The sequence below is a fragment of the Schistocerca gregaria genome, chromosome 1 (genome assembly GCF_023897955.1).
Source record: "Schistocerca gregaria isolate iqSchGreg1 chromosome 1, iqSchGreg1.2, whole genome shotgun sequence".
In the NCBI taxonomy this organism is placed as follows: Eukaryota; Metazoa; Arthropoda; class Insecta; order Orthoptera; family Acrididae; genus Schistocerca; species Schistocerca gregaria.
In genome coordinates, this window is record NC_064920.1 from 443,343,168 (window position 1) to 443,370,590 (window position 27,423).

Below are 27,423 nucleotides of genomic sequence, written 5' to 3' on the forward strand. Positions count from 1 at the left end.
GTTAAAACTTCAACAAGCACAATTAAAACTGAAACAAGTAGTCTTCTCTTGTGAGAACCTAAAACCAGTTTTATTAGTTGATGGCCAGCTGCAGAGAAGTTCATGAAGTTGTCCACAAAGAGCAAGCAACAGAGTTCCCGACTGCACAGGAGATGTCACTGATAGCAACTATCTATACTGTCTTATGGGACCATATTCTTTTGAATACCGAGGCTAGACAAGGTACCACCAAAGTGATATCAAAAGCATCTGTCTTCAAGGAAGTACTGGATAAGAAGCAGCAGACCTCCATGTAGTTGATCTCATGATATTGGTGAAGGATGTTGCACTTCCAAGTGGTATCCCAGACTTTTTCAACCTAAAGGGGAATATAGTCTGCAAGAATATGTTCAGGTAGTTATGAAGTGCTGAAGGTTAGAATAAACATCGCAGTTTTTACAATGTGTCATTGACTCTCCTTGTATAGTTCTGCACTTCCGTAACATCCATACTTTTTGATTTTTCATGTAATTCTGTGGGATCCAGCTCCATTATATCGGTGCTTGTAACCACAACTGTACAAAAGTTAAGAGTGTCATGCAACTCATTGGCAACAGCATGGTCATCCAAAGTCTTCTATTACATGGCAGTTTCAACTAGAAGGGTGCCATGATGTTATCATTTAAAACTTTTTAAGGACCCATCAGTACCCTTTAATGGCTTGTGAACATACGCTCACAGAGAAAAAGTACAACAGTGAAACATAAATAATGTAGAGTAGTGAAATTTTGAGAATACATTTGTCTAGGTAACATATTTATGTGATTAACGCTTTAACTGCTCTGGACCTGTTAACACGTGTGACTTTGTACTTGTCTCTCTGTGCTCTAAATGTGTTTACGCGCACCACCAGTCCTTCTACATGACACTCTGAACGTGTTTATGCATAGACACGTTCAGAGTACCAGGTAGAAAGACTGGTGGTGCACATAAACACGTTCAGACCACACAGGGACAGGTACAAAGGTGCACGCGTTAACACGTCCAGAGCAGTTAAAGGGTTTATACTGCAAGATCACATGTTAATGTAAGCACCAGGTAAGCCATTGAAAATGTGAAATGCTGGTACACTAATAACTGGCGTAACTAGCAGAATGTTGAATGCAAGCATGCAAATGTGCAAGCATTGTGTTGTGCAGGTGCTGGATGTCAGTTTGTGGGATGGAGTTCCATGTCCGTCGCACTTATTTTGGTCAATACAGGAATGGTTAATGATGTTTTTGGATGAATCTGGAGCTGTCATCTGATGATGTCCCGTATGAGTTCCATCGGAGACAGATCTGGTGATCAAGCTAGCCAACGCAACATGTTGACAACCAGTAGAGCATTTTGGGTTACAACAGTGGTATGTGGGCAAGAGGTATACTGTTGGAAAACACCACCTGGAATGCTGTTCATGAATGGCAGCCCAGTAGGTCAAATCACAAGACTGACATACAAATTCGCAGTCAGGACGAGTGCGATAACCACTAGAGTGCTCCTGCTGTCATATGAAATTGCACCCCAGACCATAACTGTAGGTGTAGGTCCAGTGTGTCTAGCACACTGACAAGTTGGTTGCAGGTTCTCAACTAGTCTGTTTCTAACTAGCACATGATCATCACTGGCACTGAGGCACAACCAGCTTTTACCAGAAAACACATCAGACCTCCACCCTGCCCACCAGTGAAGTTGCAAATGGTGGTAGCTGGGGTCAGTGGAATATATGCTACAGGGCATCTGGCTCAGAGCTGTCCTTGAAGTAACCAATTTATAGCAGTTTGTCGTGTCACTGTAGAGCCAACTGTTGCTCATATTGTTGCTGCACATGCAGCACAGGTGTACACCCAGACAAGTGAAAAAAAATTCCCAGTTAAAAATACGCTTTGTACCATGTGAAAATACATATTTTCTGCATTAAGTGACAATGTGTGTTCTCCTGGAACTGTAAACCTTATCAATTGTTTGAATGGTAGAGATTTTATACATGGGGTATAACTTCCTCATACTTGTTGTTGTTGTAGTGGTCTTCAGTCATGAGACTGGTTTGATGCAGCTCTCCATGCTACTCTATCCTGTGCAAGCTTCTTCATCTCCCAGTACCTACTGCAACCTACATCCTTCTGAATCTGCTTAGTGTATTCATCTCTTGGTCTCCTTCTACGATTTTTACCCTCTACGCTACCCTCCAATACTAAATTGGTGATCCCTTGATGCCTCAGAACATGTCCTACCAACTGATCCCTTCTTCTGGTCAAGTTGTGCCACAAACTTCTCTTCTCCCCAATCCTATTCAATACTTCCTCATTAGTTATGTGAACTACCCATGGCTTTATCATATCCTATCCAAATAAGGAATGCAAAATAAGAAATCAGTCCTTGGCATAATATTCATTTCAAAACTAAACACTACAGCTCAAAGTACCCTAATATTTTCCTATGTGGCGATTTTAACACTGCAATAATTTTATATAGCATTTCCAGTCAGGTTTGTATATGCCAGAACTAAGAACTATAACACTTTCATTACTTTTTCAAACTGTACAAAAAAAAAATTAACAAGGTTATTTCTGAAGCCAAGATACTGTATAATTGACAGTTTACATTCTAATCCAGGAGTAAATATAAAGCCTTGTGGGGAGTTAAAATGACAAAAGCACAGTGTACTGCTAGTCTATAATTTGCCAAAGAATGGCACAATTAAATTAAATTAAGAAATAACATTAAGCCTAGAGGAGCTACCAGACAAGTGTTAAAACATGTTGTGATCAAAAAATATTGTGTATCATGGAAGGCAGATATGTAAAATTCTGCTAAGGTTGTCAATATATTTGAGAGAAAACATTTTATTCAATACTACTGATCAAATTTGCCTGCTTATTCATCCTCGTGTGAAGATTTACGATTTTTTTTGTACGTAAATAACATTAAGAGACATTATATCATAGAAGAAACAGGACCTCGGAGAATACTCCAAGAACATCGGAAATTTGTAAACCATACTAAAATGCATAATTTGGCTTTAAGTGCATATTCATATGTCCAGATTCACAATGAACTAGGCCCCCACCTCGTATTAAGTTTTTCAGTGTGGTTTTCAGGATGCCAATTTTCTTTGAGTACCAGCACTTGTAACAGCATCACATCGACTGTGCAGTGATGAGCTACGTTTAAGAACGTTTACTTACTCTCTATGATGTATTTTGTTTAAATTAATGAATGACTGTTTTACGTCTCCCTTACGCATGTGACAGAGACACATTTCTGTTTTACCTCTAGTTACAACTAGACACCTTTTCATTATACGTGTGGTAACCATTTTGTAATGTGTAACATTTACACAGATATTGTTAAATATGTTTAAATCAAACAGTGGAAACTCCTATTAGGAATATCAACAATGCAGGATTGGTACTTACTGTAAATAAGTCACATCTAGTTGCAGGCAGGCACAATTAAAGGAATCTTATATAAAGCTTTTGGCCACAGCCTTCATCAGTAAGCGCTGAGGTGTGTGTGTGTGTGTGTGTGTGTGTGTGTGTGTGTGTGTGTGTGTGTGTGTGTGTGTGAATAGCTTGAGTCTCTCTTTTATTGATGAAGGCTGTGGCTGAATGTGTCTTGTAATTGTGCCCATCTGCAACTTGATCTGTCTTTTCCTACACTGTTGGTAAAATACGTTAATGTTAATGCAATCAGTTGTTCTAATAATTTAATTAACATTCATCACCACTATTTTAAATAATTGTTGATGTTTCTTATTACAGCATTAGATGGTCTATGGGAGTGTTGCCATATGCCGATAACTAAGAGATGCATTTGGCCAGTAGAAATTTTCAATTGTGTTAGTGCAAATTGCACTGCCAAAATACCTTGTCTACTGAAATGTTTACTTCAGAGATTTCAAAGTCCGATGTCCTCAAATTATTCTGTCATTATTTCAGTTTCAAATAACATAGTCGTGGCATCCCTTTGTTAATTAGGCAATGCCATAACTACTAACATTTTCTTAATAAGATGACAGGTCTCCCAGCTAGTCCCATGCACTTATGCCATTGCATAAGTAAGATGCTTCTTTATAACTGATTCTCCCTTTTGAGCTAAATTTTATTGCAATCACTAATTCTGAAATCCAGTATCCAGCCACTAAACCTTTCTTGAGATTGTCAGGTAAAAATCATTGCCCTCTTTTCCTGTCATTCCTTCTTATTAAAAGAAAATACACAAACATATGAAATATGTGAGGGAGGAAGAAACAGTTATATACTGTATTATATCATGTTTAGTGCTTTATTATGGCATAATGCCACACATGCCAGAAAATGAAAACATGTACTTGAAATTCAGTGAATAGTTGAAACAAGCCAATGGTGTGGAATCGACAGCCTCTACAGCAATGATTAATAAAAGCCACATTTCTTTAGCAAACCGACAAAAATAACATCATCTTTCTGCATGGCGGTTAATTCTTGATTGCCAATAATGAGGAAATAAAATTAGAAAACTGAAACTAATAACATATTTTAGTCTTCCATAATTATGAGAATGTATCTTAATTCACTTATTAGTTCCAGTCACAGAAATCTGTTTTGTTTTCAATTGCTGTGAGAGCTGTAAACAAAATAACCCCTACTACAATGCAGATTGCTCTGCACATGCAGGAATCTGGCAACTTGGGCCTGCCAGAAAATTTTTTCTAGGAAGCAGCTGGCTACTTGCTGACAGTGCTTTTACAGCTAACTACTACACTTCAAATAGCTCCTGCAATAAAGTTCAACAAACCAGGCCAATGCTACTCCCGTAACATGCATGTCTCACAAGGCAGGCTACGTGTCATGGGCTTGGAAAATCATTTATTTGCTCCTGACATACAGGTCACAATGTAGAGGTCAATAAAGCAGGCTGATACTACTACAACACGACACGCCTATCATGCAGGGTGGCCTTCCAAGTTGGGGCCCAAAAACTGTTTCTTGTCCCTGACAAGTAGACGCCTTGCAAAACAGGTTGATCCGGCAATCTGATACTCTCCCCATATACTTTGCCTGTTGTGCAGGGCAGTCTGCTATTCGGTGTGCCAAATTTGGTTGAAATTCATCCGATGGTTTGGGAGCTTTTTACACACAAACACACACACACACACACACACACACACACACACACACACACACACACACACACACACTTTCTTTCTCTCTCTCTCTCTCTCTCTCTCTCTCTCTCTCTCTCTCTCTCTCTCTCTCCCGCTCTCTCTCTCTCTCTCTCTCTCTGCACCCTTCCTTGTGGTTTTGCCCACATACAAATTTGACACATATCATACTCATGTCTTTTCCCCACCTCTCTCTCTCTCTCTTCGCATTCCTAATTCTCCTCTCCGTCTGTCCATCTCCTCTTCACTGCCCCCTCTCTGTGCACCTACTCTTCCTTTGCCCTCTTTCTGTCCATGCACTTTTTCGTCCTCTTTCTCTCCCCACACCCACAATCATCTCTCTCTCTCTCTCTCTCTCTCTCTCTCTCTCTCTCCCCCCTTCCCCTCCTTTATCCACCTCAGCCTTATCCTTCCACTTGTATCCATCTGCACATATAGCGCCAGCAAAACAGGTCGATAATGCGGGCAAGTACTAAGCCCACATAACATGTCTGTCATGCAAGGCAGCCTAGAGGTTGATGACTGTGTGAAACTGTAAAATTCTACTTTAAAATCATTTTGCTTGTATTGGCGGTGGGGATAATGTACTTCAGCCTTCATTTTTTTCTTCATATGTTACAGGATTTGACAATACATTGTACGAACCAACGTGTATGCCCATCTTGTATGATGTCACACTGCCATCATAATTTACCGCTTTGTACATAAAAAATGCATATTTAATGATTCTAGAACAGTGGCCAGGCTGTCATCATTAAATGGCTGTTTGTATAATTGCTCCAGAATGTTTTTTTTTTTTTTCCTAGTTAACTTCTAAGTCCCTGATGCCCTGATGTACAGGAGAACTTTACTAGTGTTAGTAGTTTGTCAAGATGATTGAATGTTAATAACATGTCATTATTTGAATTATTCTCAGAAATTATAAAGATATATATTACAACATTTTATGATGGGCTGTTTAGTGTTGAGTTCTCACTTGTGTTTGATGGTGGCATGTTTCTATCTGTCTGCTGCAGACTGTAGACTGCTATATTCAATGTGTGGCCAGTGTCAGGTTTTAGATGTGCCTTCAGCTGGAACTCTAATGAAGGTGGAATGTGCCTTGTGTACGATGTGCAGCTGTGTTACTTGTTCCTCAACCAGCATGAGACTTGTATGGCTGGTGGCAGTGACAATAGTAGAGTGATGGGTGCCAAGCACTGGGTAGTCTTGAATCTTGGCCCAGTCTTCCCCTCACATTTTCTTTTAACAAAGTGCATTTTTTCTAACATTCACATCCTATGGTGGTGACATGTTTTAGAGTGCAATAAATCCTCGGATTCCATATTGGTGGTAAGCTAAAGGTGCCCGTGTGGGCAATGCACATTGCCCTGCTGCAACATGGCACTAGGTGGGGCATTACCTTGTGGTAGATTGTGGCATCAGGGAAGTGGCATCGCTTAAAGTCAAAGTTTGCAGAGCGGGGGGCAGGCAGCTGGCGATTTAATTCACTGGTTGCTATGATTTTTTTAAAATATTCATTACATCATTATTGTTCCTATCCTATCCCTGTGGGAGATTATTTACAGCATTATTTAGAAAGTGTTTGCATGCTTGTCTGCAGAAACAATCTTACTTGGATTCCCAGCAGCTTTTACACACTTGCAGTAATTTCATTGTGTAAAGACTCCTCTTAGGCACCCGGATAGTGTTGTAATTGTTTTAATGCTTCACCACAGTAGGTGTTAGACAGATATACTGCACACATGTCCTCCCACCACTCTATGTCCACATATTCCTCCCCCACCTTTCTGTCCACATAATATTACCATCTCTATCTGTCCACCTCTTCTCCTTCCTACTCTCTTTCTCTCTCTCATCCTCCCCCTCTTTGCCCATCTCCTCATCCCCCTTTTCTCTCTGTCATCTCGTCCTCCTATCTCTACCAATCTTCTCCCCCCCCCCCCCCCCTTTTCCTGTCCATCTCCTCTCCTCCCTCTCCCTCTGTCTTTCTCCTCCTGCCTCAGCCTCTCTTTCCATAATCTTGTGCTCCCCTCTCCCTATCCACATCCTTCTGTCCCCCTCTCCCTATACACCTCCTCCCCACTATCCCTATCTATGACTTCGTTCTCCTCTCTCTATTCCTCCCTGCCATCGCCTGTCTCTTTGTTCATCCTCTCCTCTGTCCACCTCTGTTAGCTCCCAGCTGTGCCCATCTGCACTTGTAGCCCCTGCAAAACAGGTCAATATTGCTGGCTGATACTTCTCGAACACAACAGGGCAGCCTACACATATGTGGTTCAAAAACCACTTCTTGCACCTGAGGCACAGGTTGCCATACAAAGCTGGAGGGTTGATACTACACCAACACAACATGTCTGTTGTGCAGGTCAGTCTACATGTCTGGGGCTATAAAACTGCTACCTAACCGAGATGTTTAATTTGCCCTGCAAAGCAGGTGAATAAGGCAAACACATACATTGTGCAGGACAGCCTATATGGCAGAGGCTGGAAAGGCAAGTGTTTGCCCGTATCTCCACTAATACTGGAGCTAGGTTATAAAACTCACAGTGCATGAAGTTTTCTGTTTGTGTGCCACCTTTAGGAGGAGATCCCAGACATACAGACACACATATTCTCTTCCTCCCATCTCTGTCAGTCTACCTCCTCCTCCCCAGTCTCATTGTCTCTTATTTCCTTCTCCCCCCACTCTTTCCCCATCTCCCTCCTCCCCCATTTCTGACTGTATATTCCTCCCCCTCCCTCTGACCACATCTCTAATTCCCCTTTCTCTGTTCATTTTCTCCCCCCTTCTTCCTTTTCCATTCATGCACTATACCTTCTTTCTGCCTTTCCCACTACTCCATCCTCTCTCTGTCCTCTTCTCTCTCTATCCATCCCCTTCTGCCCCCTCTCTCTTCCCAACGCCTCCTACCCCCTCTCTCTGTCCATCCCCTGTAGTGACTAGAACCATTTACTTCAGTAACTACAGCCATTTAACGTATTTCATAATGGCGGGAGTTGCCACAGTGCCTGTTCCTTTGGACATGCATGCACATCCATGCATTGTAAATCGAAATAATACAGGCACTGAAATATCATATTTATCTTTTGACACCGGGTAAATGACATTCAAGTAAAATGTCTCCCCTGTACAAGAATATACATAGTGGATGTACAAGTACAGGTTGTAGATGCGCAATTGATGACATATGGAAGTTCGGGTCTGGCCATGAGTCGTACACTGATAGCCAAATGGTAAGGTGACCACTCGCAATAAGCAATATATCCAGGTTCTAGTACCGGTCCGGCACAAATTTTCATTGTCATCATTCCATTCTACAGCTGCTGGTGGTCCATATTCACAAATGTGAATACCTTTAATGTATTTATTAATGGCTGTAATGATCACAGTGCCTGTTCCTTTGGACATATGGCATATCTGAAGGAACTTGGCATCATACATCAAAATAATACAGGCAATGCAATATAATATTACAACATGTCACCATCCCCTCCCCGACATTTCCAAACTCTCCTAACCAATTCCTCTTTCCTCTCTAATGACGAAGCCCACTGCTCTGATTAACAGTAAGCTTTTATCTGTTTTAAGTGCTTATATCAATAGCAAATGTAACTGCAATTTCTGAAAGAATATTCAGGTCTGCATTTCAGTCTCTCTATGCTTTATATTTCATCACATTTACCAACTATAAATCTCTGCCCTGGTTTTCCTATTTTTAACAGTGGAACAAAATGCCTTATTATTTGAGTACCTGTAATTGATTGTTAGTGACATGCTTCATTGAATTCCTTATCTCCAGATAAAATTATTTCATGGTTCTGAAACTGTTAATAGCATCACTGTTATCCTCAATAATAGATGCAAATGATACTAATAATGATGAAGTACTACAGGCAGTTGTGGAGACCATATCAGTACTTGCGCAGCAGTCCATCTCCTGATCCAAAGACTTTAGCCTCCTACCGATTGGCAACCATGTGCACCAGTGTGGTAAGTTCTTAAGCTGTCATGGATCAAGCAAGGGAGGTCAGTCGCAGCACACAGAGCCCATTGATACTAAGCTCTGCATCAACCATTTTGCTGGCACTGAGGTTGCATGGTGAATCACTGGGCATGTGTTGTCAAGCAGGCAGCAGTTCTGGAATGGGCTGATGTTGAATTGCTGGTGGATGGGCAAATTGCCATCTGCTTGGGAGTGAAGTGACCAGCCACACCCATAGACTTGTGTGCTTTCATTTCGGTGAACCTATCCATTCTGTCTGTTTCGACTGAGGCTTCTTGGGTTACTGACTGTCAGACTATATTTACTTAGAAGATTTTTTTGTGATTCTGCAAGACTGCAAGTGCTCAACTGTGTAGTTTCTAAAAGAGGCACAAGTGCCGTGTGCACATGATGGAATTATTAGTGGCAATTATTTGCGTGCCTAAGGTAGCCTTGTTGAGGTGCACTCAGGAAACACAAAGACTGCACAGTTTTTAGCTGTGTCTGTCATCTGTTGTAGAAGCCTATGCAAATTTAGTTGGTGTGAAAGGACAGGCAGTGTTTAGGCCTGAGGTCTTACATACCAGTGAGGCCTTTGTATTCCATTAGTGCTACAAAAATTTACCTTAAAGCTGCTGCAGGTCCTTGCCAGCTCCAGGGCAGCTCCTATCAACTAATGTATGTGTGTACTCAGAGCCCTTTCTGTAATGTGTTCAGATTCCATTGAGTGGCTGCCATTGAGCTTAATGTGCTGTTTGTTAAATGTGTTTGGCAGCTGGTGAGTTTCCACTGGGCAATGCTTGTTAAAAATCATTACTTACTTGCCTGTGATTCAATAGCAGCTTAACACATTTGGCACTCTCTATCTGCTGTAGTTATTTGTTATAAAATAAGACAGTGCCCAATACCTAGCTTGATTTGGATTGTGTTTTTTTAAAAAAGGGCAGTGTTTCCATAATTATTTATTATATCGCAGAATAAGAAGTTTTAATGGTTAGATAATTACATGATTTTTAAAAAAAGCTAAGGTTTATTAATCTTTATGTCTCTCTGTATTTTGTGTATTTACTATATAAACAGTTTCTCAAAAGGGGTAATGCCTGAGGTCCGGATTAAGTTGAACTGGGAGCTATACTCTCTCCACTGACTAATTTTGAGTTTAATATTAATCTTGTCTATCTGCGTCAGTCCGTATATTTAACTATGTAAATATCTGAGGCAGTGTCCAAAGTCTGGGTTAAGGTCAACTGTGAGCTACACTCACTCCGCTGACCAATTTCAATGTTAATAGTATCTTTCTAATGGGGTTGCTACACATGACTGAATGTTACTTTGGTTTATCCTAGACTGTCTTGGTATTCTTAACTTTGTAAATAATTTCACAAGAATGGACAGTGCCCAATGTCTGGATTAGATTTACAGGGTCTAATACTCGCTCCATGGGCCAGCTTCAAAATTAATAGTATTTTCTAATGTTTTAAGCTTTAATAATGTTCCTTTTTTAAGTTTTGATGATGATTTTAAATGTTTTAAAGGTTTCTTGATTAAATCAAGTTTAGTTAAGGATTTTGGGTTAAGTATTTAATTATTAGAGTTTGTTAGAGATTGTGTTAACACTGTAACTTCAGATTGTGCTACATGTTTGTGAGATTCCAAAGGGGCTTAAGCCCGGCATTCAAGAATATTCCTCTGAACTATGTTGCATTCATATCAATGTATGTCCATGTAAGATAAAAACAGTTGTTAAATAAACACTGTATTGAGGTGCTCAGGGGCTGTCCACTTCTGAACCAATGTGTTTAAGCCTGATCTGCTTCAAATGTCATCTTCAGTTCCCTATCCCAGTCCTGATTGTACCAGCAATATTGCAAACTGTGATAACAATAGGATTTTATTGAAAATGTACACATCAAATAACTAAGACTAAAACTTGTTATGCATTGAGTGTTCATTTACTTGTGTGACTGTGTGTTCTAATTAAGAAACAAACTGAGGAAGAAAACAATGCTGAGGTTCTATGCCTCTGAAATGCCATTTCTTCAATCAATTGTGGGGATGCCAAAGAGGCACAAAAGGGGATATGTGGCAGATGCTCAGTATCTACACCTGAAATGACATAATCTTAGAAGATTATCAAAATTGGAGATCTCGTATAGAACAGATAGGCATTGATGATGAATGTTTGCCTAAATTGATTTACAAATATAAGCATGGATGCCTTGGTTGTGTGTGCAGACTAAAGAGAAATAGCTCAAATGGCTCTGAGCACTATGGGACTTAACATCTGAGGTCATCAGTCCCCTAGAACTTAGAACGTTACTGAAAACTAACTAACCTAAGGACATCACACACATCCATGCCCGAGGCAGGATTCAAACCTGCGATTGCAGCACTCGCATAGTTTCAGACTGAGGCACCTAGAACCGCTCAGCCACCGCGGTCGGCACTAAAGAGAAGATTAAATGATAAAGTTAAGAGTTCACAAAGGGTCAAAGGGCCTAATGCACGAAGAAGATGGTGGTGATGATAAAACAGTTACGAACATGTTTATGAAAGCTTACAATTTCAGTCATGTTAAAACTATGGTTACACTCCATATCAACTATAAAACTCTAAATTATTACTACATGTGCGAAAGAGCCTGTGGCCGAGGCCAGAATGGTTCCATACCTTAAGTGAATTCAAATTCAGCTCCCACGTCCATTTACTGAATTTGTTTCCAGACATATAGAGAGCTCTCAAACTGTCAAGCACGTCAAATGTTTTGACAAACAGGTAGTGCAAATGGTTCTTTGATAGATCTAGAATTTGTAGTTTGTTTAGTCCACTGAAGGCATTCATTTCAATATACTTAATGTGATTGCCACTCACATTAAGGTACTTTAGGGAAGTTATTCCTTGATTCTGAAACATATATTAAATATGTCTAATCTGTAATGAAACAATGTCAATGTTTCTTAAAAAGAAGAAAATACATTATAATACTTAGTGATTGTTTGTTTTGCCAGGATTTCTGCAAATCATCCTTATATTACTGTATTATTATTGGCAATTTACTACATTTTGTTCTTAATATAGACTTGTATGTTCACCTTGAAAACGTTATCCTCTATTCTTCTTATAAAGTTGTTTGATACATCTAATGCTTCTGTTTGACGGGGTATGCTAATATCAACCGTAATTATATTTTGGTTCACACAGTTCGCTGCTTTCATATTCTCCCACACGTAACACTGACAATAATACGGACAGTAACCATCGAGCACTGTAAAATAAGCTCTTGGGATGAGCAACATGAGAAAGTAAAATTGAACTCCTTTAATAAAGTCGGCCATTCTTGTAGACGCCACTTCTAAAACAAACGTAAGAAGCACAAATTTTGTAATAACGCATTAGGTACCGTGGTATCCAAGACCTGTCAATTCTTATCTTATCTTTCATGCGTGACAGTATATTCGAAGCATGAGTGTCACTGAGAAATTACATAACGTTGCATTAATGTCAAGCATCGAAGGAACATTAATGAATATAGGCAATCTACATATTTACAAACGATGCCCAAACAGTTGTTGAAATATCTAGCGAAGGAGAGTGATTCAATTTTCCCGCTTTCGTAAATTAGGGCAATGATCTTGTAAGTCACAGTGTGTACACAAGTCAGGGAGCAATGGTACTACAGGTACATCTCTGGATAACAGGTAAATAAAGTTTACAAGGTAGACATCTCTGCTGGGAGTAGTGATCTATGAAATAATAAATAAAGGTAAGAGTATGGTACTGTTATCAAAAGTAGTTAAGTCTTGTCGAATATATCCGCCCTATCTGACCATACGGGAGATAAGCGCAACTGTATCTGGTTTCCGCAAGTATAAAACTGACACGGCTAACGCAGAAGTGAGTCGACAGTCTCAAGTTTGTGATAACTGTAAGGTGGGCACAATTAATTTTAGTGCCTGCTAAGTGTGGTATTCTGACATTCTAAGACAACTTTTTGAGTTATCTTAGTTGTACCGCAGTGATCCATATGACGCCGTGTTAATAAACCGAAAGTAAAGCTTACTTCTCACGTTTTCAGAAACCTCGGTACTCCTCAAGAGAGCCTTCATTACGAAGAATGAAATTTAACTACCCAATTGCAAGAAGAGATGAAAGTGTAACAGAAGAATACCACGGAATAGAGGTGGGTATATTTGCCGTTTAGTTGCATTTTAGACGACGACACTAGGATACATGGGGAAATTAAGGTTGTGGCAAGAGACTGCTCATATTTAACACACTTTGGTATAGAACCAGTTTCATGGACTTTTCGTGATAGAAACCAAAACTGCAAGGTATATTCAGGAAAGCTATATAGGACAGATCTGAGTGATGCGTATTATGTATGTATACGGAACAACTAAAAAACGCAAGGGGTATGGAGTCCACTGTGTGATGATTATAGCTAACCTTCATTGCAAACATTTGTTGTAGAGCACCGAAACTGTTTGCTGTAGAATACAGTGAGAGGAGAATAGTTTAGTAAAACTCATCTGTATGAACAGATGTATAAGGCATCGAAATTGGTGAATGAAGAGAAAGGCATACTGTGTGTAAAAACTTACTAATAGCAGGAATCACTTGATGTGCAAACTGTGTATGGAAATGACTCTGGGTTCCCTACCTTCATTAGAATGTCGTGGTACTTTGAAATTCTGGTGACTATTGTGGTATAAAAAAGGAACACAGATCTTAGGAAGGTGAATCAAATGAATGAGAGTCTTGCTGTTAATCTTTTTTTTTTAACTGAATATTCATTTCAATACTTTGTATTTGTTCTCTGTTTCAAAATAATACATATTGTAAGTAGTGCCTGAAAGACGTGGTTCACGGATTGAAGGATATAATAATTTCATAAATATGACTACATTATGTCTATTATACAATTTTCACATTCTTAATTGTAGTTAATCCTAAATGATGGGCAAAATATCAACAGTTAGTCTTGCTGTTTAAAAAAAAAAGGGGGGGGGGGGAATTGTAAAGGTAGCAACTCACCATAAAGCTGACAAGTGAAGTCATTGATACACATTGCTAAGTTCTGAACAAATCTTCATTCAAAGTTACAGAATAAACTCGCATACAGATGCACAGCTGTCAGTTATTTGTGCTGTCACTGCACATTGACTGAAATGTTTAGCACAGAATACAGAGAAAGTTAAGTAAACATAAACTCTTATTTAATTGTCCATTGAATTTCTCATTTTTTTGTTGCTTCATGTACTTCATTAACTGCAGCTATTGAAAAACAAACCATAATCATTTCTAAACTGATTCACTGCAATTTCCTGGCTTGTTTTTCTCTTCTATGTTGCTTTTTCTTTGCATATGACATCCATGAAGGCATATTTTTTCAGTGTCAGTGCGATTGGTGCTGAAAACATCAGCAATTTTCATGAAGGAATTCCTTTTTAATCTTAAGATTTTTGGTGTGAGGAATAATCACATTCAAAAGCGCATCTTTGCCTTATGTAATTGGAAATCACCTTCATATTGAATCAACAATTCAAAACCCTGTGTCTACAAACAAAAGCTAGGTTATGTAATTAGATGTACATTTTATTTCACTATACCTGTAGTGAGGGGATCTTCCAGGATGTAGAACATACCAGAAAACAAGAATACACAGTAAATATTAAGGGGGGTGGGGGATAGGATGCTGACGTACCTTCCACAGATGCCAAGTTTAATGGCCCTCAAAACTGTGGAACATGTCATTATTTTATTTTAAAATAATAAATTTGTCACAAAAAATAAATGTTCAATACGTTTCGATGCATATGAAAATTCTTAGGCTATTGTAGCCATACATCATCAAATGGAAAATCATTTTGCAACATTTATTTACATTGACTGCATTAGTGCACTAAAGTTGTGTGGAAATCATATTGTACGTATTACTCATATTATTTTATATTATAAATAAAACAAACATTTGTGACTCCTGATAAGAAATTCATCAGTGGAGTAGGTGGTGCTGCCCACCAATAAATCCTTTTCTTGTCTAAACTGAACATTTGTTGTTAAACTTTTTATGGCGGCTGATGAGTCATTGAAAATGTGTGTTCCTGAATAGTAGATGCTTTGCTGACACAAAGTGACTTTAAATCTTTGTCAAGATTATTTTTATTTCCAACTAGCTCTTCCCTACCATGTGTTACTGTGACTCTGGTTAAATGAAATAAGAAATGAGAGATCATCTTTTTCTCCTTCCTGTCTCTCCCCTCCATCCCTACCTCCCTCTCTGTCCATCTTCTTGCTCCTTTCTATGTCCATATTCCCTCCCACCCTCTCTCTCCAGCTCCTCTTCTGTTCATCTCCTCCTTTCTGCTATCTATGTCAATTTCCTGCCACCCATCTGCCAATCTCCATGTTTTTTATATATTACATATTTATTGGTATAGGCCTCTTATATTTATTAAAAATACGCAGGAATACAAATGCAAAGTTGTCAAAATTTTTAAAAAAATTGAAGAGAAACTGAGATTTAAGATGTTGAACAAGCAGGCATGTTTACATTTTTATCTTTGTAGAAGCAAACGTTCATTTATTCAAAATCTTAAGGTTCCAAAAGTTCTTCACTGATTACATTGAAATTTTGAAACAATGCCGCATCGAACATGCGCTTAATTTTGTGTATACTCTGGAGTGTCATAGTGTGTTCGCATGCATGCAGATGTTTGCCCTTTTCTTTTTGCAGGGGGTAACTGGGGTCATTCCAAACAAATACTGCTATTCATGTTTTTCATGTGATGCCAGCATCGATGATTCTTAAAGTGGAATTTTATGTAACCATCCAAAGAGCTGTTCCAGACTAGTCTAGTGTGATATTTGTTTATATATTAGCAGAGACAGTAAAACAAGAAGAATAACCAATACTCCAGCATTGCCCTGGTCCTCTCTGATCGTTACCACCATAACACGTTGGTTGGTAGCTGCTGGAGCCAGGAACATAGAATAAGAGCACTGGTTACTCTTTGTGATTCATTGTGACAATTAATACATTTCGGCAAAGCAAATGTCATACTAGACTACTCTGGTAGCGCCCTTTTGAATGTGAACATAAAATTCAGATTTGAAACAGGAAACATATATTGGAAAAATTTCATTGTTAGCTGCAAAAGACAAAACTGGTTTGTCGGCACTACACAATATAGTGATTTTGCCTGAGATAAGCTCACACTTCAGTGTTTTTCTTTGACACAGCAGTGTAGGGTGCACTAAAACATCTGAGTGAAAAGTCCCTGTAATATGCATGTTTGTTTATTCAGGGTGTTCCAAAAATGTACGGCCAAACTTTCAGGAAACATTCCTCACACACAAAGAAAAGATGTTATGTGGACACGTGTCGGGAAACGCATAATTTCCATTTTAGAGCCTATTTCAGTTTTGTCAGTATGTACTGTACTTCCTCGATTCACCGCCAGTTGGCCCAATTGAAGGAAGGTAATGTTGACTTCGGTGCTTGTGTTGACATGCGACTCTTTGCTCTACAGTACTAGCATCAAGCGTATCAGTACGGAGCATCAACTGGTTAGTGTTCATCACAAACGTGGTTTTGCAGTCAGTGCAATGTTGACCAATGTGGAGTTGGCAGATGCCCATTTGATGTATGGATTAGCACGGGGCGCGGTACGTTTGTATCGAGACAGTTTCCAGAACGAAGGTGTCCTGACAGGAAGACGTTCGAAGCAATTGATCAGCGTCTTAGGGAGCACGGAACAATCCAGGCTATGACTCGCGACTGGGGAAGACCTAGAACGATGAGGACACATGCAATGGACGAGGCAATTTTTCGTGCAGTTGACAATAACCCTAATGTCAGTGTCAGAAGTTGCTGCTGTACAAGGTAACATTGACCATGTCACTGTATGGAGAGTGTTACGGGAGAACCAGTTTTTTTCGTACCATGCACAGCGTGTGCAGGCACTATCAGCAGGTGATTGGCCTCCACGGGTACACTTCTGCGAATGGTTCATCCAACAATGTGTCAATCCTCATTCCAGTGTGTTTCCATTCCATGATTAATGTGATTTGAAGAGAAGTAATAAAATGAGCTCTAACATGGAAAGTAAGTGTTTCTGGACACATGTCCACATAACATATTTTCTTTCTTTGTGTGTGAGGAATGTTTCCTGAAAGTTTGGCTGTACCTTTTTGTAACACCCTATATATGAAAACCAATGTTGGAATTTTCCTTTGAGGGAGACCGTGTGTGATGATTCGTGTCCCATTTCGAAGTTCTAGGTTCACATATTTTACTGTTCATGTTGCTTCTGCATAATCTTTCATTGATTGTATCAATACCCACCTGTATTGTGATATATTGCCAAATTTCAAACATTCGTGAGTACTGTGAGAAACTGCTTGTCGTCTATTGAAGGCTTAAACTTAATTGTGCCCTTATAAAATCTTTAGCAACAGTAGTCTGTCATTGTTCTTTAATTTCATTGTACATACGTCAAAAAAAGTTTGGAATCGCCCTGATTTCCAGAACTCCTCAAGACGGACATTGACTGTGAATATTATATCACAGACACAGTCACTGATTGTTCAGCAACGTCACTAAACCCACCCAAAGATGTAAACAACGATGCATGAGCAGTGCCTATTAGATGCAGAGGGTCCGATAGCTGATCCGTTCCAGTCATTCCATCAGAAAGGAGGTGCATGGCTCAGGTTGTCTGTAGCTAAACCATGCCCAGATGCATCAATACTGCGGTTAGATTGCGTTCGCGTTGTTACTTAATGCCAGGAATGGCTCTCAACATGGGGAATGTCCAGGCTGCACAGAGTGAACCAAAGCGATGTTGTTCGGACGTGGAGGAGAGGCAGGCAGGCAGGCAGGAACTGTCGATGACATGCTTTGCTCAGGCCGCCCTCGAGCTACTATTGCAGTGGATGACTGTTTCCTATGGATTATGGCTCGGAGGAACCTTAAAAGCAACACCACCATGTTGAGTAAAGCTTTGTGCAGCCACAGGATGTCGTGTTAAGACTCAAACTGTGTGCCATAGGTTGCATGATGCGCAACTTCACTCTTGACGTCCATGGCGAGGTCCATCTTCGCAGCCATGACACCACACAGTGCGGTACAGATGAGTCCAACAACATGCAGAATGGACCGCTCAGGATTGGCATCACATTCTTCTCAAAAGTGAGATGTGTTTGGAGGCATGCCGGTCAGGGTGAATGCCTTAGTGTCCAGTGAGTGCAGCAAGGTCGAGGTTCCCTGCTGTTTTAGGGTGGCATTATGTGGGCCCGACATATGCCATTGGTTGTCATGGAAGGCACCGTAATGGCTGTATGATACGTGAATGCCATCCTCCAACCGATAGTGCAACCATAGAAGCAGCATATTGGCAAGACATTCTTCTTCATGGATGACAGTTTGCGCCTCCATCGTGCAAGTCTTGTGAATGACTTCCTTCAGGTTATTGACATTGCTCGACTAGTGGCCTGCATGTTCTCCAGACATGACCTCCATTGAATATGCCTGGAATAAAGGGCAGCTTATGGACGATGTGACCCACCAACCACTCTGAGGGATCTACGCCGAGTGACCATTGAGGAGTGGGACTATCTGGACCAACAGTGCCTTGATGAAATTGTGGATAGTATGCCACGACGAATAGAGGCATGCATCAATGCAAGAGGACATGCTACTGGGTATTAGAGGTACTAGTGTGTACAACACACTGGACCACCACCTATGAAAGTCTCGCTGCATGGTGTACAACATGCAGTGTGTGGTTTTCATGAGCAATAAAAAGGGTGAAATGATTTTTATGTTCATCTATATTCCAATTTTCTATACAGGTTCTGGAAATCCCAGAACTGAGGTGATGCAGAACTTTTTTCATGTGTGTATAATTATGTGACAAATATGTGAAAGTAGATAATCTTTCAGAGTTTCTGAATGCTTCCAAAATTATATTTTTGTAAGTTAACGGTACAACTGCTTTGGTTACGTAAACTATGTAATACATAACTTCTGAATGTCACTGTATACCAACGTAAATAATCTTATAAATAAAATAGAAAGAAACTTCCACATGGGAAAAATATATTAAAAACAAAGATTCCAAGACTTACCAAGCGGGAAAGTGCCGGCAGACAGGCACATGAACAAAACACACAAACACACACACACAGAATTACGAGCTTTCGCAACTGGCAGTTGCTTCGTCAGGAAAGAGGGAAGGAGAGGGAAAAAAGAAAGGATGTGGGTTTTAAGGGAGAGGGTAAGGAGTCATTCCAATCGCGGGAGCGGAAAGACTTCCCTTAGGGGAAAAAAAGGACAGGTGTACACTCGCGCACGCACACGCACACACACACACACACACACACACACACACACACACACACACACACACATCCGCACACCTGTCCTTTTTTTCCCCTAAGGGAAGTCTTTCCGCTCCCGGGATTGGAATGACTCCTTACCCTCTCCCTTAAAACCCACATCCTTTCATTTTTCCCTCTCCTTCCCTCTTTCCTGACGAAGCAACTGCCAGTTGCGAAAGCTCGTAATTCTGTGTGTGTGTGTTTGTGTGTTTTGTTCATGTGCCTGTCTGCCGGCGCTTTCCCGCTTGGTAAGTCTTGGAATCTTTGTTTTTAACGTAAATAATCTTGTGTTTTTGAGAATTTTTGTAACCTAAATTTGTCTCTGCATAATCTAAGAGTAATTTGAAGTAATTTGGCATTTGTGATTTAGTTACTGTACCAGGTATTCTAATAAACATACTGTTACATGTACTGTTTGTCCACGGTAAGTTCACGATTGGCGTGATGGCTGTCGGGAATGGCTGTACCCCTGTATTATGGCTGCCGAGGTGATAAGGAGCGGTGAGGGGAAGGTAGCACTGGCTGCATGCAGCAATGCTGGAACCATCACAAATGATATTGTGCTTAATACAAAATCGTAGGGGACACTGGCTAATATTATCCGTTTAACTGATACTTCCATCGAAACTGAAAATTCGTTGACATATTTGTGCTCAAAAGTTTCACCTATTGTTGTGCTGTTCTGGTCTTAAGTCCAGAGACTGGTTTGATGCTTGTTGTGCTAATATGTCCTGTACAAGCCCCTTTATCTCCTAATAACTACTGAAATGTACATCCTTCTGAATATGGTTAGTGTATTCAACTCTTGGTTTCCCTCTACAATTTTGACCATCCACACTTTGCTTCAATACTAAATTGGTGAACCCTTGATGCCTCAGAATGTTTCCTACCATCTAATCCCTTCTTCTGTTCAAGTTGTACTACAGATTTCTCTTCTCCCCAGTTCTATTCCGTACTTCCTCATTAGTTATGTGATCTACCCATCTAATCTTCTGCATTATTCTGTAGCACCATATTTCGAAATCTTCTATTCTCTGCTTGTCTAAAGTATCATTCATGTTTCACTTCCATATATAGCTACACTCCATACAAATACTTTCAGAAAGGACTTCTTGACACTTAAATCTTTACTCGATGTTAACAGAGTTCTCTTCTTCACAAACGCTTTCCTTGCCAATGCCAGTGTACATTTGATATCCTCTCTGCTTCGACCATAAAGTTATTTTGCTCCCCAAATAGCAAAACTCATTTACTATTTTGTCACATTTCCTAATCTAATTCCCTCAGCTTTGCCTGCTTTAATTTGACTACATTCCATTATCCTCATTTTGTTTTTGTTGATATTGATGTTATATCCTCCTCTCAAGGCACTGTCCACTCTGTTCTGCTCCTCTTTTAGGTCCTTTGCCGCTTCTGACAGGATTATAATGTCATAGGCAAACTTCAGAGCTTTTATTTCTTCTCCATGGATTTTAATTCCTACTCCAAATTTTTCTCTTGTTTCCTTTACTGCTTGCTCAATTTACAGATGGAATAACATCACCGGAGATAGGCTACAAACCTGTCTCACTCCCTTCCCAACCACTGCTTCCCTTTCATACCTCTTGACTTTTATAACTGCTTCCGGTTTCTGTACAAACTGTAAATAACCTTTTGCTCCCTGTATTTTATCCCTGCCACCTTCATAATTTGAGAGCATTCCAGTTAACATTGTCAAAAGCTTTCTCTAAGTCTAAAATTGCTAGAAGTGTAGGTGTGCCTTTCCTTAATCTATCTTCTATGATAAGTCGTAGGGTCAGTGTCGCCTCGTGTTCCAACATTTCCACGGAATCCAAAGTAATATTCCCCCGCGGTCGGCTTGTACAGGTCTTCCATTCATCTGTAAAGACTTTGTGTTAGTATTTTGCAGCCGTGACTTATTAAACTGATAGTTTGGTAATTTTCACACCTGTAAATTATAATATTCTTCTTGAAGTCAGAGGGTATTTCGCCTGTCTCGTACATCTTGCTCACTAGGTGGTAGTTTTGTCAGGGCTAGCACTCCCAAGGCTATCAGTAGCTCTGATGGAATGTTGTCTACTCATGGGACTTCTTTTGACTTAGGTCTTTCGTCCTATCACATTCTTCACGCAGTATCGTATCTCCCATTTCATCTTCATCTACGACCTCTTCCATTTCTCCAGCGCAGTGCCCTTGTATGTAGCCTCTATATACTCCTTTCACATTCCTGCCTTCCCTTCTATGCCTAATACTGGTTAATCTTAGTTCTTGTTATTCATACAAATGGTTCTCTTTTCTCCAAAGGTCTTATTAATTTTCCGGTAGTGTCTATCTTACCCCCTAGTGATATGAGCTTCTGCATCTTAAATTTGCCCTCTAGCCATCCCTGCATAGCCATTTTGTACTTCCTGTCTATCTCATTTTTGAGACCTTTGTATTCCTTTTTGCCTGCTTCATTTACTGCATTTTTATATTTTCTCCTTTCATCGATTAAATTTAATCTCTTCTGTTACCCAAGGATTTCTATAATCCCTTGTCCTTTTACCTACTTGATCCTCCGCTGCCTTCACTATTCCACTCAAAGCTACCCATTCTTCTTGTATTGTAAATTTGCATGTCCTTCACTATGTGACTAATTTCTTTTATCTTGTCATGCATTTCTTCAGTCTCTTCATTTGTGGGGGGCATATAAACTTTCACGAATTTGGTAGGCCTGGGCTTCATGTCTGTCTTGGCTACAATAATGTGTTCACTATGCTATTCATAGTAGCTTACTTGTGTTCCTATTTTTTTCATTATTAAACCTACTCCTGCATTACCCCTGTTTGATTTTGTCTTTATAACCCGGCATTCACCTGACAAGTAGGCTTGTTTATCCTGCCACTGAACTTCACTAATTCCCACTGTATGTAGCTTTAACCTATCCATTTCCCTTTTTAAATTTCCTAACCTGCATGACTGATAAGGGGATGTGACATTCCATGCTCCAATCTGTAAACCCCCAGTTTTGTTTCACCTGGTAGCTACTACGCCCTCCTAAGTAATCCCCTCCCAGAGCTCCGAATGGGGGATTATTTTACCTCTGCAATATTTTACCCAAGAGGATGCAATCATTTACCCATACAGTAAAGTTGCATGCCCTTGGGAAAAATTATGGCTGTAGTTTCCTCTTGCTGTCAGCCGATCGCAGTACCAGCACAGATATGCTGTTTTGGTTGATGTTACAAGGTCAGTTCAGTGAATCATCCAGTCTGTTGCCCCTGCAACTACTGCAGTGCGACGACGAGACAGTGGACTAAAGATCTCAAGGCACGTGAACACAATGTGCCACATAAAGTGCCCTTCTCCAATTAGCTCATTCTTCAGGAAAATTTTCAAAAATGGAGTTCAGACCTTACAGGGGACAATCACATCCCAATACTCCATGTGCCTACCTCCCATCTGTGTCAACTGCAGAGAGAAACATTCACCTTGCTCTCCAGACTGCAGGATTTTACAGAAAGAGAGGAAAATCGTGAAATATAAGACCCTGGATTGACTGCCCTATACTGAGGCTAAATGGAAGTGGTTATGACCACCTCATATGCTGCCACTACGAGAACAGTTGTCGCCCCATCAGTTCCTTGAATTCCTGTCACCTCTCAGAACTGGGAGAGTACACCTGCCCTCTTGATGATGGTGGGGGGCAGGGGGGTCGGGGAACTTCCCTCCCTGTTGCTCCCGCACCACCTACTTTGAGAGAAACACCCCCCAATCGTTGGGAATTTCAGTCCCCACTTCTGAGCTCCTCTCGATAGGAAGGGGTCCTTTGGGTCACTCTCTTCCCAGGTTTCTGCTAGTGGGAAAGATGACCCCCCCCCCACCAGTGTCTGAAGAGCCCAAAAGCAGCTGGTTGTAGGGCTTTACACTCATCCTCAGTTCCGTAGACTGATTCAGTGAAGTCCTCCCAACCAGTGAAACCCAAGGAACAGCACAAGAAATCAAAAAAGAAGACCCCTAAGAACAAGGAACTTGTGGTGGCACCCACACCACCGCTACGTACAAGCTCTGCATCTGAGGATGGGCTGGAGATTCTGGTGTCTGCTGAGGAACTAGATCTCGCTGGACCCTCAGACACAGTGGATATATACTGCTCAAGCAATAAGTCGCTGGCAGCAGGTGACCTTAATGAATTGCGGTGGTTTTTTTCCCCTGCCTGGCTGGGCTAAGGCAACTGTTAAGCTTTACACCTGCTTTCTACATTGCCCTCCAGGAAACCTGGTTCCCGGCAATGCTGACCCCAGCCCACCGCATCTGTAAGGGATATTACATGAACCGTAATGGCTATAGTAGTGTCAGGTGCAGTTTGCATTTATGTTTTAAACTCGGTCTGTAGTGAAACTATCTGCAACGTATATCTTCCTCCAGATGGTGCAGTACCCCTTAATGTACTAGCTGCACTGATTAATCATCTCCCTAACCCTTTACTGTCTCAGTTCGACCTCTGCCTCTTCAATACTGGGGTTGCCACACATTTCAGTGTGGCTTGCGGTAGTTACTCGGCCATTGATTTATCAATTTGCAGCCCGGGACTTCTCCCATCTATCCACTCGAGAGCACATGATGACCTGTGTGATAGTGACCACTTCCCCATCTTCCTGTCACTGCCCTGGTGTGAGGCCCATGGACACCTGCCCAGATGGGCTTTGAACAAGGTGGACTGGGAAACTTTCATCTCTGATGACACCGTTGAATCTCCCTCACAGGGTAACATCAATGTGATGGTTGATCAGGTGACTACCACAATTATTTCTGTGGCAGAAAATGCGATACCTCGTTATTTAGGTTGCCCCCGGTGAAAGACAGACCCTCGGTGGTCGCTGGAAGTCGCTGAGCCAATTACAGAGCGTTGGCGAGCTCTACAGAAACATAAGTGGCACCCCTCCCTAGAGCATATGATAGTCTTTAAGCAGCTCTGTGCCTAAGTTCTCCAGCTTATAAAATGACGGAAATAGGAGTTCTGGGAGAGATATGTGTCGACCATTGGGTTCCATATGTCACCTTCCCAAGTCTGCATGAAGATCAGATGTCCTGTTTGGGTAACAGACCCCAACAGGTGTCCCTGGCGTTACCATCAATGGCGTGCTATGTACGGATGCAAAAATGATTATCGAGCACTTTGCTGAGCGCTACGCTCGAGCCTCTGCATCAGCTTTTTGCAACCTCAAAGGGTGGATGGAAAGGAAAGTCCTCTCGTTCACTTCACTTCACGCCACAGTGAACCCTATACTGCCCCATTTATGGAGTGGAAACTCCTCAGCGCACTTGCACAGTGCCCTGACAGCTCCTGAGCCGGATCGGATCCACAGTCAAACGATTAAACATTTTTCATCGGACTAAAAGCGACATTTCCCCATTATCTTCAACCAGATCTAGTGCGATGGGATCTTTCGCAATGGCGGGGCAGCACCACCATTCTAGTGTTCGAATCGGTAAAAACCCACTTGATGCAGATAGCTATCAACGCATCAGTCTTACCAAAGTTCTTTGTAAACTGTTAGAACGTATGGTGTGTCGGCGGTTGGGATGGGTCCCGGAGTTGTTTGGCCTACTGGCTCCATGTCAGGGCGCCTTATGCCAGGGGTGCTCTACCATGGATAATGTTGTGTCCCTCAAGTCTGCCATCCGAACAGCCTTTTCCAGACACTAACACCTGGTTGCCTTCTTTTTTGATTTATGAAAGTTGTACGACACCACTTGGCAACAACATATGCTTGGCACATTATACGGGTGGGGTCTCTGAGGCCCGCTTCAGATTTTTATCCAGAATTTCCTGTCACTCCATACTTTCTATGTCCAAGTTGGTGCCTCCCATAGTTCATATCCAGGAGTATGGGGTCGCGCAGGGCTCTGTATTGAGTGTGTCACTATTTTTAGTGGCCATTAACAGTCTAGGGCTGCCCAACTCACCCTCTCTGTATGCAGATGACTTCTGCATTTCATACTGCTCCACCAGTCCTGGTGTTGCTGAGCGACACCTACAGGGAGCCACCCACAAGGCGGTCATGGGCTGTCGCCCACGGCTTCCAATTTTCGGTGGCTAATTCATGCCGTGCACTTCTGTCGGCATCATACCAATCTTCCAGAACCAGAACTTTACCTTCATGGCGATGTGCTCACTGTTGTGGAGACATTGATTCTTAGGACTGGTTTTTGATACTCGATTAACTTTGTTACCTCACCTTCATCGACTTAAGGTGAGGTTCTGGCAGCACCTCAGTGCCCTCTGCTGCCTGAGCAACACCAACTGGGGTGTAGATTGCTCTAAGCTGCTGTAGCTGTACAAAGCCCTTGTTCAATCCCACCTTGACTATGGGCTTCTGGTTTATGGTTTGGCGGCATCCTCAGCATTGCTTGTACTCGGCTCAGTGCCCCAGTGTGGGGTTCGCATTGCGACGGGAGCTTTTGGAACGAGTCCAGTGACCAGTGTCTTGGTGGGGCCGGAGTCCCTCCATTGCATATCCGACGTGCTCAAGTGCATGCCAGTTAAGTTGCACACATTCGTAGCTTTCCTGCTCATGCGGATTACCGTTTCCTTTTTCCAGCCACCACAGTTCATCTCCCGCATAGGCAGTCCAGGTGAGGGCTAATGATTGTGGTTCACATGCAATACCTTCTGTCTGAACTGGAGTACTTCCCTTTACCACCTCCCATCCAGGTTGGTCCGCATACACCTCCATGGTGTGCACCTAGGCCGCAGATTTGTCTGGACCTTTCACTTGACCCTAAGGAATCGGTTATTCCTGCCACTCTCTGCTGTCACTTCCTTTCGATTCTTGACTTGTACCGAGGCAATGAAGTGATTTACACAGATAGTTAAACGGCTGATGGTCACGTCGGCTTCGCGTATGTCCATGGAGGACATATTGAACAGCATTGCTTGCCCGATGGCTGCAGTGTATTCACTGCAGAGCCGGTGGCCATCTCTTGTGCACTTCAGTTCATGTTCATGCTCTGGGGAATTTTTTCTTCTGTGTACTGAGTCCTTGAGCAGCATACAAGCTATTGAGCAGTGCTACCCTCACCATCCTTTGGTAGTGTCCATCGAGGAGTCCATCTATGCCCTAGACCAGTCCCATCGTTCAGTGGTGTTTGTGTGGACCCAAGGACACGTCAGCATTCCAGGCAACGAACTTGCTGACAGTCTGGTCAAACAGGCTATGCGGAAACCGCTTCTGGAGATGGGCATCTATGGACCTGACCTGTGTTCTGACTTATGCTGTAGAGTTTTTCGGCTTTGAGAGACAGAATGGCATAACAGTACGTATAACAAACTGTGTGTCTTCCATGGGAGCCGCTTGCAGGGAATCAGTTGTCCTGTGCTGGCTCCGCATTGGCCACACTTGGGCGACCTGTTGTTACCTCCTGCACCGTGAAGACCCGCCTGAGTGTCGGTGCGGTGCCCAGTTGACAGAGGCCCGTATTCTGGTGCAGTGTCCCACTTCATCGGCCCAGTGATGAAATCCTGGGTTACTGGTCTCGTTGTCATTAATTTTATCTGAAAACACCTCATTGGCTGATTTAGTTTTACATTTCATTTGATCTAAATTTTAGTGCATGTCCTTTGTCCGTCTGTGTCCTCCTCCCTAGTGCTTTTAGGGTGGAGGGTTTAATGTGTTGCAGAGTGGCTGGCTTCTCCTTTTTTATTCTCTTGGTCAGCGAGCCGTGGTAATCTGCTTTGTTGTTTTAATCTCTTCATCCCGTTTCTTGTGTTTCTGTGGTTTTCTTGTCCCCTTTTGTTCATTTACATGTTTGTTGTCCTTCATTGTTCTTGTGATTTTTTTTTTCCTTTCATTCTGTTTTGAGTTGTCAGTCTCGTTTGTTTTATTGGCACTGTTTTATTCGGAACAA

The 27,423-nt window shown here is 41.5% G+C and overlaps 2 protein-coding genes across 4 annotated transcripts in view; one reads left to right on the forward strand and one right to left on the reverse strand.

The window, feature by feature from the left end:
- Positions 1 to 12,830, reverse strand: part of LOC126351894 (slit homolog 2 protein-like) — a 32,084-nt gene extending 19,254 nt beyond the window's left edge. Inside the window, exons 1-2 of the mRNA XM_050002642.1 lie at positions 12,243 to 12,830; positions 11,821 to 12,054 (exon numbers count right to left, since the gene is read on the reverse strand). Coding sequence (XP_049858599.1) covers positions 11,821 to 12,054; positions 12,243 to 12,485 — 477 coding nt within the window. The 5' untranslated portion in view covers positions 12,486 to 12,830. The remainder of the gene's footprint in view (positions 1 to 11,820; positions 12,055 to 12,242) is intronic.
- Positions 12,831 to 12,847: 17 nt separating this feature from the next.
- Positions 12,848 to 27,423, forward strand: part of LOC126351857 (prolyl endopeptidase) — a 109,690-nt gene continuing 95,114 nt past the window's right edge. Inside the window, exons 1-2 of one of the 3 annotated variants that reach the window (XM_050002641.1) lie at positions 12,848 to 12,913; positions 13,226 to 13,330. In XM_050002641.1, the coding sequence (XP_049858598.1) occupies positions 13,265 to 13,330 (66 nt within the window). In that variant the 5' untranslated portion in view covers positions 12,848 to 12,913; positions 13,226 to 13,264. Of the gene's footprint in view, positions 13,081 to 13,225; positions 13,331 to 27,423 lie in introns of all 3 variants that reach the window. The other 2 variants (XM_050002639.1, XM_050002640.1) reach the window with 2 other exon arrangements.